Below are 14,998 nucleotides of genomic sequence, written 5' to 3'. Positions count from 1 at the left end.
TTAATTTTAAGTTTTCGAATGATTATTATCACCATTATCTTAAGTTTAATATTATTACCTGACGTTTCGAAAGAGCTTGTAAACTAAGCCTATTTTAAATAAATGAGTTTTAAATTTGACTTTGACTTTGACAAGCTTTGGCAAAGACGTACCGCCAAACGATTTAGCGTTCCGGTACGATGCTGTGTAGAAAAAAATAACAATTTTAAATTCAATTATTTCAATTAGGCTTAGTTTACAAGCACTTTTGAAATATCAGGATTACGTCATAATATAATTTAATGGTGGTAATAATAATCGAAAACTTAAAATTAAAGTTACGAGGGTTCCAAACGCGCCTTGATCCGAGAAGAAACCGAAAGAAACCGAAAATGTGTAAATGGTTCTCACCAGATCGTCAGTAATATATCTGGTGGAGGCCCCGTTCGCGTATGCGGTCTGTACGAGGCCTATACGAAGGTCTCGAGCCCCGCAGGCCTTCAGCTGGTCCATTATGAAGCTCGCCAATAACGTCGCTATGCGGTCACCGTCCAGTAGGTGCATGTTCTTACTGGTGAAAAAAGACAATCTTATTACAATTATTCTATTTTAGGAAGACTGTAGATGTAGTAGCCCTTGACTACAATCTCACCTGATGGTAAGTGATGATGCAATCTAAAATAGAAGCAGGCTATATTGTTAGGAGGAGGATGAATATCCACAACCCATACGGTTTCTACACGACATCGTATCGGTTTCGCTAAATCGCTTGGCGTTACGTCTTTGTCGGTAGCGTGGTAACTAGCCACGGCCGAAGCCTCCCACCAGCCAGACCTGGACCAATTAAGAAAACCTTAATTGGCCCAGCCGGCGATCGAACCCAGAATCTCCCGTCTTGTAAATCCACCGCACATACCACTGCGTCCTGGGTTCGATCCCCGGCCTAGTCTGGCTGGGGGGAGGCTTCCGCCGTGGCTAGTTACCAACCTACCGACAAAGACGTACCGCCAAGCGATTAAGCGAAACCGAAAGGAATGTGGCTTTTCATCCTCCTCCTAACAAGTTACCCCGCTTCCATCTTAGATTGCATCATCACTTACCATCAGGTGAGATTGTAATCAAGGGCTAATTTGTAAAGATTAAAAAAAAACATCGAACTCTATATTTACCAGTCTTCATCCATATAGAAGTACACGAGCCGGTCGCCGTCACCATCTAGAGACGCCACGCGCTGCAAAGGAGTCAGCTCCATGCCCACCGGCGGCTTCTGTGACACCTTTACAAAGTCTGCACCGCACTGCAAAGCAACATACAAAAAAAAACCCGAATAAGAAACACTTTTCATTAAACAGATGGGTGAAAGTCGTTTCTAATATGGGATGATAACAGTTTTTTAAATTGTATATAAATTAAGAGTATGCTAATAGTAAAGCAATTTTGTAAAAGTAACAGGGTATCTGCGATCATTACTTTCGGAGCTACAGGGATTTAAAGGGTCAGATTTGCCAGCGCCGCGGATCCCTGAAAAACGCCCCATACAGAATGATACGAACTAATTAGTGACGTCGTAGGTAATGTAATGGTCGTTAGATTTGTATGTGAGTTCAAACAAAATTACAAATATCTTTGTTATTTGAGCGTTTATGTTTATCTATACTAATATAATAAAGCTGAAGAGTTTGTTTGTTTGTTTGTTTGTTTGATTGAACGCGCTAATCTCTGGAACTACTGGTTCGATTTGAAAAGGTTTTTCAGTGTTAGATAGCCCATTTATCGAGGAAGGCTATAGGCTATATATTATCCCTGTATTCCTACGGGAACGGGAACCACGCGGGTGAAACCGCGCGGCGTCAGCTAGTTCATATATTAAAAAATGTCAGTCACATTTAATGTAAGGGAGCTAAAACTGTATGAATTTTCATCTAATTACGATAATAGATTTTTAATAGATTTTGAAATTTTATAATCTTATTTATTTTGCAACTATCCAGACAATCTTTGCCTTTTATGTATCAATATATTCAAACCTAGTCATCATCCCCATTGAAGGTGATTAAAGTTTACTTTGTAATATTGAATGATTTACCGCGTAATTTATAGATCGTGGACTTGAATGAATGAACAGTTCTTTTTATATTCCCATCTCGTAATCTACTCAATATAAAACGTCAAACCATATCACAAAGCAATTCATTCCTACATTACCACACAGGTAAAACGTGCTACAATGATTTTATTTTTATATTTAAACTAGCTGACGCCGCGCGGTTTCATCCGCGTGGTTCTCGTTCCCGTAGGAGTACGGGGATAATATATAGCCTATAGCCTTCCTCGATAAATGGGCTATCTAACACTGAAAGAATTTTTCAAATCGGACCAGTAGTTCCTGAGTCTAGCGCGTTCAAACAAACAAACTCTTTAGCTTCATAATATTAGTATAGATAGTTCCATGGCTACAAAAATTTTACAGCCTCCGTGGCGCAGTGGTATGCGCGGTGGATTTAATGACGGAGGTCCTGGGTTCGATCCCCGGTTGGGCCGATTGAGGTTTTCTTAATTGGTCCAGGTCTGTTGGTGGGAAGCTTCGGCCGTGGCTAGTTACCACCCTTACTTAGACTTGAACCAATTAACATAACTTCAAACAGTGGGGGTTTGGTCAGTGACCCGGTTAGAGCACCCCCTCTAGGAGCGAAAGTTTCTCTTCCTCTAAAATTTCAATACTTGCACGCACACACGCACGCATATACGCACGCACGCACTCTTACGCACAAACACATATACTTACACACATTAACTTGATTAAAAAAAAAAACTCACATTCAAATTCAACTTCCCCCCATTCCCACCAAGGTTGAACAGCACCAGGTCCAGTTCTCCGTCCAGACTCTTCCTGATGATGTTGAGTTTCTTCCCCCCCACTCCGTTGGCTCCGTCCACGTGTAAGGTTGTACTGTAGGCGCCGTAGACAGGTAGCTTCTGACGAATGTTCTTGAAGGCACCGACTATTTTCTCGTAGTAACCTGGTGAAACAGATTAGTTATTATACAAGGTGATTTTTTTAGAATTTTATCGTGAGTGTTATTCATATCTATTGTTTATAAAACACGGCTAAAACTCACGTGATATTAGGTCGGAGTATGCCCGACTAGTTTCGAACCTATACCCTTAGTCATTAGCTGGTTCTTACATCGCCGCACGATTCAAACTGCGAAGCGGGTGCGCGACGCGCTGCTGCTCGCATTGCGCGCTGGGAGATTCCGTTACACTCTCCGACGGTTCATTAATGTCATCTTCATTAAACTCGTCTTCTTGTAAGCAAACCTAACTAACGCTATCTTGTTCCTATGGTATGGGTTCGAAACTAGTCGGGCATACTCCGATCTAATATCACGTGAGTTTTAGCCGTGTTTCATAATCAATTAATATACAAGGTGACATTATCCATACTAATATTAAATGTGAAAGTGTGTGTATGTTTGTTTGTCCGTCTTTCACGGCAAAACGGAGCGACGAATTGACGTGATTTTTTAAGTGGAGATAGTTGAAAGGATGGAGAGTCACATAGGCTACTTTTTGTCTTTTTCTGACCACTCACTTTCCTAAAATGGGGGGTGGAAGTTTGTTGGCGCATTCCGCAATTTCCAAGGCAGAAAGCTAATAATTGGTATGCAGACTGTGACTAACAAAAATACTGTGCATCATTTTTTTTTAAATCCACCCCTAACCTTTAAAAGAGGGAGTGAAATTTTATATGGGACTTCTCGCAGTTATCGTTACACAGAGGTAGGATAGAGGTAGGGTAGGCGTAAAATAGAGGTAGGGTAGGGGTAGGGTAGGGGCAGGGTGGGAGTGGGGAAAAAGCGTACATTACATACCTTCCTCGGTGGGTGTCCCATATGTGTTATCATTCCTGCACTTGACGCAGAAGTGTAGAATGGGCGTGGTCACTATGCCGAACTCCTTGGGCGTGCCCTTCAGAGCTATCACGCCGTGGACAGCCGCCGCCGCGAGCCGCGGGCTTGTATATCTGGTCACAGAACGAGAGTTAGTGCGGGGGCGGTGCGGCGGTTGGACAGTCTGTTAATAAAGTAATGCTGTGACCATCGATCTCCTATTAAAAAGTGGATGCACAATCAGCGACCAAAAGCATCCCCACTCAATGAGTGCCAAACACAACTTCTTGGCACTCAATTCAAGTTTGTCGCATTTGCAAATTCAACCTTAAACTCTATACTTAAGGTTGAATTTGCTCTGAGTTTGGGATTTTATTGAATATTGGAATATATTTATAGTCCTAGACTATGGGCCTTATTAGAAGGCTCAAAGTCACTCAGCGGGCGATGGAGCGAGCTATGCTTGGGGTTTCTCTGCGTGATCGAATCAGGAATGAGGAGATCCGCAGACGAACCAAAGTCACTGACATAGCTCAGCGAGTCGCGAAGCTGAAGTGGCAATGGGCGGGCCACATAGTTCGAAGAGCCGATGGACGTTGGGGTCCCAAGGTGCTGGAATGGCGACCCCGCCCCGGAAAGCGCAGTGTCTGGCGATCCTCCACTAGGTGGACCGAGGATATCAAGCGGGTTGCAGGGAGCCGCTGGATGCTGGCGGCTCGAGATCGTTGTGCTTGGAGGTCCATGCAAGAGGCCTATGTCCAGCGGTGGACGTCTATCGGCTGATAAGGTAAGGGTAAGGTATTTATAGTCCTTTAGGTATAATTTTCTTTACCAATAATTCTAAAACTGTCAAAGCAAAATTGTCCAGTTTTTAAGTAAAATTTTCTACATGCTTGAGCGTCCTTTTATACTTATAGGTCAGGTTGTAACGCATAAACAACTGAGCGGTGCCGCTCCAACGTCGCAGCGCATTCACCCCTCCCCGCCTCGTCTCGGTGGTTGCAAGTTCTGTGCGGCGCAAGAGCGCAGGACGATAAAAAAATTTGGGAACCTCTGTTCTAAATATGACATACCTCGTGTCCATTCCGATGTACACGCTTGCCTTCAGAGCCATGTCGGCGTTGACTTGCTTTATTATCTCCCCTGTTGTTGATTCCAAGTCATTGTCACTGCAAGCAGATAAAATAATCTATACTAACATTATAAAGCTGAAGATTTTGTTTGTTTGTTTGTTTGTTTGATTGATTGAACGCGCTAATCTCAGGAACTACTGGTCCGATTTGTTAAATTCTTTCAGTGTTAGATAGCCCATTTATCGAGGAAGGCTATAGGCTATATATAATCCCCATATTCTTACGGGAACGGGAACCACGCGAGTGAAACCGCGCGGCGTCAGCTAGTTATTTTTAAACTAAATTCAAGCTCGGAATCACTCAGCATTCGACGGAACTACTAGTCAGGGATCTGTAGAACATTATTTACAACTGATTACTATCAAGATAATTTTTCGTGAGTAGCTAACTCAGAGTCACTCAGCATCAGAGTCAGTCGACGGAACTATACTAATAGTCAGGGATCCGTGGAACATTTTTTACAACTGATTACTATCAAGATAATTTTTCGTGAGTAGCTTCATCGATGAGACGATCAACTTTTTATTTACGAAATTCTTGATTTTGGTAGCTATAGTCTGGCAAGTTCGTTGATGACACTCATGATATGCAGGCGACGGGGGGAAAGACTGGCCAAGTGTGAAATCGTGCGCGCAGGGAAGTGAGGTGCATCAGTCGTGGGTTTTTTTTTCATTCATCGCTACACGCCCCAGGCCCGCGCGGACCATCGGGAGTGTTACGAACGAAGTTGCCAAGCTATAGTAGTAATAGTCTCTGCGCTAAACCGTGGACAGACGGACGGACAGACAGACGGACATGACAAAACTATAAGGATTCCTTGTGGACTACGGAACTCTAAAAATGAGGATTTAAATAGCTACTCATTTCACACCTAATAACAATAATTCTGATTAACTTGTTGAAAAATGTTTAATGTAAAAAAGCCAAAACTGTATGAATTTTCAACTAACTACAAAAAAAGATTTTTAATAGATTTTGAAATTGTTTCTTATTTCTTTTACAAACATCCAGACAATCTTTATTTTTTACATATTAACTTTATTTACCCGAATATCTAATAAAAATAAAGTTATTCAAATCTAGTCATCATCCTCGTTACATCTAGTTAATATTATATTATGAATACATTTTTCTGCCTCAGAATAAGTGTGTAGCGTATTTATAGTATTGTTTTTTATATGCTACTAGCAGACGCCCGCGACTTCGTCCGCGTGAAACTATGTAAACTTTAACTACCCCTACCCTACCCCTGCCCTACTCTACCCCTAACTTACCCTACCCTACCCTTACCCTACCCTACCACTTTAATTTTTTTTTTCTGGTATAAGAACCTTCTGACAATAACAAACACAACCATAAAAAAAAATAGTGAAATCGGTCCAGCCGTTCACGCGTGATGGCGTGATCAAGGGATATTATGGGTTCATGTATAAATTATGTTAATATCGAATCTTGATACCTGACGTTAGCCAATCTCGTGGCGATCTCCTCCCAGCTCTGCTCCAGCATCTCGCCATCGGGGTCGATGAGCTTGACTCCATTGTCGGGCTCCAAGTTGTGGGACGCGGTTATCATCAAACCTATGGTACGACCTGTGTACCAATAAAGTCTCTGTCTTATATATTCATCATATCCTTACCCTTATCCCACTTAAGTAGGGTCGGAAAAATATGTTAATCTTTTCCATTCGTCTCTATTACTCGTCAACTCATCATCCAGTCTCTGTCTTATATATGTATATAATAAAATATCCCACTAATATTATAAAGGCGAAAGTTTGTTTATAAGTATGTTTGTTTGTTCCTCTTTTACGCTGCGGATACTGAAGCGATTTGGCTGAAATTTGTAATGGAAATAGACTTTAATTATTCATTGGGACTTTTCATCCGGGAAAAATTCATGGTTCCCGCGGGATTTGTGATAAACTGATTTCTACGCAGACGAAGTCGCGGGCGTCCGCTAGTATAACATTGATTGAAAATTTTTAAAATCCCACGAATGTCATGAAATTATTAATTACACACTCATTTGAGACCCCACTTAAGTATATTTGCAGACTTTCAGTTACTCTTCCGCACTTTCACCCCCACAACTTTAAAACGGCTCAACCGATTTTTAACCGACTTCCAAAAAGGAGGAGGTTCTATGTTTGGCTGTATGTATGTTTTTTTTTTCATCAAATATGTCTAAGGACGCTCGAGAGTTATGGTGCCACATACAGACTGACAGACAGACAGACACGTCAAACTTATAACACCCCTCTAACTTTTGAATTAAAAAGTGCTTGTAAACTGAGCCTACTTGAAATAAATGATTTTTGATTTTGATTTTGATTTTACACCAGTTTATTGAAAGAACATATAAGTACTTTTTGATTTGTTTCAATTTAAGTAATTTGAGTTTGTATGTGTTTGTACTTTTAATAAAATTAAGAATAGAACATGAAAATAAATTAATTGTGTGATGTTGGTATGATGGTTGCTAACTTTTGAAGTAGGTTAGTACAAATACTAACCATTCTTGCATCGGGATCGAAGAACCGCGAGTAGTCCCATCCGGTAAACGACATGCTCCAAAAGATTGGCTCTGAAAATAGACAAGTTTTATCAAACGGCTTCAAAAAAGGAGGAGGTTCTCAAATCAACGTGTATTTTTTTTTTTAATGTTTGTTAAAGTCCTTTTCATGAAAGAAGTCCTCCAGTGGCTTAACGGCGCTCATCATGTCATTTGGTAATAGCGGTCATATTATCATTTGTTTAAGACGCTTGTCAACTTTGGTTATAGTTTTAGCCGCGAGACTTATTTCATGAAAAGGACTCTACCTCATGGCTTCGTCATTTATTAACCAATTTTGAAAATTATTTTTTAGTTTGAAAGAGCTTCCAGATTGGCCCCAATTCATTTTCATGAAAATCGATTTAGTAATTTTGTGTTAAAATCAAAATAACTAAAATGAGTCTTTGAAGTCGGTTCCATTTTTAACTATGTTCCAAAATAATTGTGTGATGTTGGTATGATGGTTGCTAAACAATATGAATATTCATTAAATAGCGTGGTGGGTTATGGTCGTATAATTCCTTTCTTTTACGTGACATTTAGACTTTAATCAGATATTAAATAGAAGAAGGTGATACTTTGCGGGATAAGATATGCACAGATTAACTTATTATTATGAAAAAGAATAATTTTATTTCTTTACAAAGTAGGTAAATTACACAAAATTAATTCCAAATGAAAATATTTAACTACTAGCTGACGCCGCGCGGTTTTACCCGCATGATTCCCGTTTCCGTAGGAATACGGGGATAATATATAGCCTATAGCCTTCCTCGATAATTGGGCTATCTAACACTGAAAGATTTTTTCTAATTGGACCAGTAGTTCCTGATTTTACCGCGTTCAATCAATCAAACTTTGCTAGAGCATTTGCAAATTATTTTCTTTAAATTATTAAAAATTATTTTAATATATAAATTATTTTTTTAACTGGATTCAAATCTATGTCATCTGGAATCGGAAACAGAGATCATATCCACTGGGCTATCACAGCTCTGAATAGGGTTGTCATAGGCTAATTACAATGTGTTGTGCCATCCCTAATTCTCAGAACTACACTGCAAATTAGTTTTTGTTATCAATCTGATAAACACAACAAGTTATAATCAATATCACATTTACTCAACTGATAGTGAAAGCAATTGGATTATGTGATTACAAGAATTACTAAACCAAACCGGTATACATTTACGCAAGCAATATAATTAATAAACCTGTCATAATATCATGCAGAAATCATTGTTATTTACACAATACATAAATACTTAAGCTAGATATTAGAGATTTTTTTATTATTTAAAATGGACACCTGTGATTTTTCTGGTTTAAAAAGTAATATAAGTGTTAATCCAGAGTATAACCTATCGCTATTCTAAATTTCAGCCAAATCCGTCCAGTAGTTTTTGTGTAAAAAGATAATAAATGGTTATACAAACTTTCACATAATCTATAATTTTAAGGTCACATGATTTTCTCTAGTAATCATTTTCCTTATGTCCAATATTTATGTGACTATTTGTTGCTACAGTATGCTTTTTGCTTTTTTGTATGCTTTTTTTTAATTAAAACTACAAACACATACAAACTCAAATTACTTAAATTGAAACAAATCAAAAAGTACTTATATGTTCTTTCAATAAACTGGTGTAAAATCAAAATCAAAAATCATTTAATAAAAGTAGGCTCAGTTTACAAGCACTTTTGACAGATCAGTTGACTATTTGTAAAGATTCTACCACCGGTTCGGAAGGCAGGTTCTGCTTAGAAGAAACTGGCAAGAAACTCAACAGTCTAAAAAAAAAAACAAATTTTTTTTTTTTTTTTTTTTTTTTTTTTTATTTATTTTGTACCAATAATAGTAACACACAAAAGTAAAAAAGAAAAACAGTGAACAAGGAAACACTTATCTCTATAAGAGATCTCTGCCAGTGACCCTTGGCAGTGGGAGAGATTTTAAACAAAAGAAATGGATAGGTACAACAGAAAAAAAAGAGAGAAAACATATTATACTTAATACATAAATAATAAAAGTAAATAATATTAAATACATTAAAAATAACACTAATAAATAAATTGAAATAAATATATAAATTATAACAGTACATATCAATACTATATAAAAATAATAACTAAATAAATACATATATACATACATACATATAATATATCTATGATGATAAAGAAAGATAGTGTTCACGAAGTCGATGTTTGAAGGTATCAACTGATGGGTTTTTTTTGAAAATGGTATCAGGTAGTGAGTTCCACAGACGCGCTGCGATAACTGAAAAAGATTTAGCACAAAAAACAGTGTTATAGGGAGGCACAGATAGAGATTTTAATTTTACACACGAACGCACCGGTCTGAGACGGCGTGGGGATTCGCGGAAGAGCTCCCGCAAGTAGGAAGGAGAAGAGGTGTTTAAGATTTTGAACAGCGTCGTGAGTATATGGATATTCCGGCGATGACGAATAGGGAGCCACTTCAGTTTATTACGGAAATAAGAAATACGGTCGAATTTGCGCAATCCGTATATAAATCGGATGCACAAATTCTGAAGTCGATCGAGTTTGTCGAGTAGCTCCTCTGTCGCATCTAAATAACAAACGTCAGCGTAGTCAAGAATAGGAAGGAGAAGGGATTGGGCAAGTAAGATTTTAGTACGTAAAGGAAGAAAATTTTGGAAACGCTTAAGGGAATGAAGCGAAAAATGGATCCGCCTACTAACCTCATTTATGTGGCCAGACCACGATAAGTTACAGTCAATTTTCAGCCCAAGATTTTTTGCTGTATTTGACAAGGGTATTGGTGTGCCGTCATATACTATAGGAGATAAATTTTTAAAATGAATACGACTCCGTAATTGTCGACCTCCTACAATCATGGCCTGCGACTTTCCAGGATTTACAAGTAGGCCATGTGCATCAGCCCATTTCTTGACATTTTCCAAATCCACATTAACAATATCCACTGCCGAAACAAGAAATTTTCTACTTTTAATCACATTACTTTCTATCTATCAATCCAATAGCGAAAAAATTTCAATTCAAACCAATTTTTGAGATTAATGTGTTCAGCTAAACAAACAAAAATTTGTGTATAGATAGTATAAAATATTATATTTTAGAAGACTGAAAACATACTATTTTTATAACTGTCTGATCTATAACAATCAATAACTAAGTGTTTGATAAGGAATCTATTACATGTCTATAAAGCAGAGTGCTTGGCTGCTTGCCCAAATATTTTGGAACCATTTTGGACAGTTGCTGCCTTTGTATGCATACCCAGGCAACTTTTATTGAAACTATTTTTGGTTTTGAATACTATTTTCATAAATTATAGAACAGTTTTGGATTCATAACTATATTGATGACAATAATAAAAAATAAATAAAAATAGCCTTTATTCTCTGATTACTGAATACATATGATATACCTAATACTATTACCTAATTTATACACCAGAGCAATCAGGTTGTCTTTCGACATAGGCCTCCTCCAGACTCCAGGCTAGAGATCGAGTAGAGTGGAAAGGTCTGGAGAATATTGATGACAAAGTTGGAAGCAATTATTAGCTCTGCTTTCTTCTGCAAAAATTGCTAGTGGGTGTTATAATATATGGGTGGTATAAAGTAATAATTACCACTGGCCAAGATTGGATGGAACTCACAAAAGAAAGGGACAAATGGAGGAGGCTTATACCCGAAGGGGCCCATTATTAACTAGTACATAATATAATTAATTATTTAATATATAGATTAATTGGAATAGTTTTAAGATACTGATTACTACTATCTAAATGGGAATTAAAAAAAAGCTTTATTATTATTATTATTATTATAAAGTAATAATATTAATAATATGCTCTCAAACCAATATATTTTCATATTAGCCGCAGCCAATCCCACAGTGAGATTAACCGAGTAGACAGGAGATTTTATAGTGCACAAGTGTGTGCACAAACACAAGTGCACTCTCTTTACCCTCACTCTCATAGTCTGATGGGACGGCAGACCGACACAACCAGTGAAAGATCAGGCACAGGACTTCAAATTGACCAGCTAACTGCAGAAGCAATGACAAGGGATGATTTACATACTAATATAATGAAGATGTAAACTTTGTGGGTTTGTCAGTTTAGGGATTATTTTAGGATCTTCAAAATCTATTTCAAAATGTTTGAACCAACAGAAAGCCACATTATTTGTGAATGTCATAGTCTATATTTTATCCCTGTATTCCCACGAATGGGAGTTTTGGCTGGTGGAACCGCAGGGTGTCTGCTAAAGCTGTCTTTTTCTGCTGCTACTATATAAAACTTTTTTCTAAAAGAGCAACTGCTGAGTTACTGGCAAACCAGTGGTAGAGATGACATAACTTTTTAAAAATTTTATAGAAGAAAAATATTGTATAGAAGTAAACACTTGCAATAATTTTATTTCAATATGTTCAAATGACTCTATATCTTGTAAGTAAGTATCTAATAAATACTTAAATACTAGGTTAATAAGTACATGCTCAAATACACACTAATTTCTGTATGTTTTAAGGGGGATAAAATCAACCAAGTTTCAACCAAATACCATTTTATTAATCAAAAATGTATATTTAAACATTTTCAAATCTAATTAACTAATTACAAAATGCATGTTAGTTCACGTAGAATGATTAGTACAGGTTAATATCAACATTCCACAATTAATTCCAAGGTCAGAGTTGCATTTGTAATTACGTAGACGGTATTTTACGACAATGCAACACGATACATGATTGTTGTGTACTTTTTTGTGTGTAAAAAGCTTGAATGGATGTGTATAACCGCTTATTGTTTAACGAGGTGTCATCGACCATAATCTCGGCTACTTCCCGTTATAAATTGTCATACGCTTACTAGTAAATGAGTCACAATTTGCGACAATAGTTTCTTATAAGGACGTACATCCTTCAATAGTGCTTACGTGACAAGCAGAAAAAACTTGAAAGTGAAATGACTAGTTTCGTAATATCATCACTTAGACATAGGTTTAGAATTGGGGAAAACCATTTATTGACTTTTTTATTGTATAAATTGCACTGGACTTACTTGGTTCGGAACCCAGCTGTGCCATATTCAATGAATACGTCCGTAGTTTTTGGATGCATCTCCCTGGCGAACGCGTATACGACTCGAAGGCTACTCGGCGGCATTCTGTTCGGCGAAATTATTTTATAAGGCCGATAATTCAGATACAATCACTTTGAATCAACAAACCAGATTTCCACATTCCCGCTATGACAGCGGCGAGTTATTACTATTTTTGTCATGTTCAAATGTCAAAGTGTCAGTCAGTCGATAAAAAGTTAACCGCCCATTTGTAAAAGTAATTTAACTATTACACGTTTAACAACAATTTTATGATCTATGAATTTTGTCGCATAATATTTACTTTTTTTTTGTTTTGATGTAAGGTTTGCATAGTAATAATGCTATTACATACTAGATGGCGCACCACGCTCTCATATTTCAAACCTTGAAATGAACCCCTTTTATATTTTAAAAGTTCAATTACTTTGACAACAGAGGGCATAAGGTAGGTAAGATTAATGTAACTTCGATTTTCTATGTTTTGATTGAAAAACGGTGGGAAAACGTGAAAAGCTTTGGAGTCCCTTGAATCTTTCCTTTTTTTACACGTTGACCAATAAAGTTTTTCATAGGTAATTATTATCTATAAGAAATCTAATGGGTGAATTGATGAGGCATGTACTTTCGGATTTTATTTCTTGTCATTATTAGTAAAATATAGGAATAAGTAGGTAGATACCAGTTAGTCACGACCTCATCAAGGCTACTGGCTAATTTAATACTAAGTCCTCGCCGAGGGCTCGTTCCGTCTGAAAAAGAAATCTGAAGGTCAGAGGATCTCAAAGTGGATGATAGCGTCCACCAAATTATTGAAGAAGAAGAAGAAATGCACACAATATAAAACAAATTGAAAATTAACAAAGAATAATTTAAAACTAAAAAAATATAGTGTTGTTCTAACAATGTTAAATTAATTAATGACGTGACGTATTTTTCTTAAATGGAAATTTAACTTCAATAGATAAATGAATAATGGTCATTGGTCCAGTACTGGTAGTGGGCTATTTAAATGGGCTCCTATTGGTGAAAAGCAAAAAAAAATCTATTTTTGGAGCTTAATAAATGAAGCGTTTTGGATAAAGAAATATTCTCATAGATTGTAGATTGTGGGCAACAATTTTACGAGTTCCTAAATACATAAAGGTGATAACATTCATATTTACATTTATTATCGTAAAATGGAGATTTTGTTGACAGTGATATTATTGAACAAGAGGTTGATTGGTGACTTAAGTTCAGTTCTTTGTTGTGCAACGTTCTTAATGTCACGCTGTTTTGCCGTCTTGGTGATTTGTGCAACAACTCACTCATCATACAAAAGTAGTGTAATTTTTCATAAAATATTTAGTGGGTATGGAGAACATGTCAGACAGAAGATGTTGTTGTGTTGTTAGTGAGTGTTAATACATTATGAATGATATTTAAACGGGTACATACCACGATAAAACGACGAGATTTTTATTGTCGATATTTCGACCCAGTTGCATGGATCGTGGTCACGACGGGACTGAAGTTGCGAGATGAGAAGTGAAGTCAGCTGTTAGGGGCAAAATCGATCTACCCTCTTTCTTGTTCTTTTTCTTTTTTCAACGACCTCGCGTTTTTGGCTGTTTAGGCAAACCACACTCACGACATCGCTTTTGTTATTATGCGTATCGCGGCGCCCTCTTGGTTTGCACAATTCTACCACCGGGTTCCACTCGCTGGCTAGTTTGAAACCATCTTCCCGATTGAAATTTTTGTATTTTCGAATTTCAATGGCTTCTCGAACTACTCGGGGTATATAGTGGCGGTCCGTGGAAATAATGCGTGGATTATGGATCTCAATCCAATGTTTTTGCCCCTAACAGCTGACTTCACTTCTCATCTCGCAACTTCAGTCCCGTCGTGACCACGATCCATGTAACTGGGTCGAAATATCGACAATAAAAATCTCGTCGTTTTATCGTGGTATGTACCCGTTTAAATATCATTCATAATGAACAACCACGAAATAAGTTTAAAATCATTAGTGTTAATACATACATTCTAATAAGATCTTTTAAACCAACCAACGTCACAAGTCCTCGATGTTTTTCCTCGCGTCTCTACCTAAGGTGCAGGATGCGTTGCACCCGGGCGCCGCGATCCTAGGGGAGCCCGAGCACCACTATTTCATTTTTTTTATAAATGAACAAAGTTGTGTTCTGTTATTTTTGTATACTATTCTATCCATAAAATTCATTTTACTCGTGTACTTACGTTGGGCGTTACTAACTTGCACCTGTCTTCCCAAACTAAAACTGTCGAATGTTACAAAAAATCCTACATTT

The 14,998-nt window shown here is 37.4% G+C and overlaps 1 protein-coding gene across 2 annotated transcripts in view; it reads right to left on the bottom strand.

The window, feature by feature from the left end:
- LOC112053315 (phosphoacetylglucosamine mutase) overlaps positions 1-12,852 on the bottom strand; it is a 28,765-nt gene extending 15,913 nt beyond the window's left edge. Inside the window, exons 1-8 of one of the 2 annotated variants that reach the window (XR_008252092.1) lie at positions 12,645-12,849; positions 7,521-7,591; positions 6,465-6,597; positions 4,946-5,041; positions 3,855-4,006; positions 2,797-2,999; positions 1,149-1,276; positions 391-550 (exon numbers count right to left, since the gene is read on the bottom strand). Coding sequence is in view for 1 of the 2 variants with exons in the window: in XM_052889015.1 (XP_052744975.1) it covers positions 391-550; positions 1,149-1,276; positions 2,797-2,999; positions 3,855-4,006; positions 4,946-5,041; positions 6,465-6,597; positions 7,521-7,591; positions 12,645-12,748 (1,047 nt within the window). In the remaining variant the exon portion in view is untranslated. Of the gene's footprint in view, positions 1-390; positions 551-1,148; positions 1,277-2,796; positions 3,000-3,854; positions 4,007-4,945; positions 5,042-6,464; positions 6,598-7,520; positions 7,592-12,644 lie in introns of both variants that reach the window. The other variant, XM_052889015.1, reaches the window with a different exon arrangement.
- Between the last annotated feature and the right edge of the window lie 2,146 nt (positions 12,853-14,998).

This window comes from Bicyclus anynana, chromosome 24, assembly GCF_947172395.1.
Source record: "Bicyclus anynana chromosome 24, ilBicAnyn1.1, whole genome shotgun sequence".
In the NCBI taxonomy this organism is placed as follows: Eukaryota; Metazoa; Arthropoda; class Insecta; order Lepidoptera; family Nymphalidae; genus Bicyclus; species Bicyclus anynana.
Note: the sequence above shows the minus strand (reverse complement) of the source record. Positions and strands in the feature narration are given on the sequence as shown.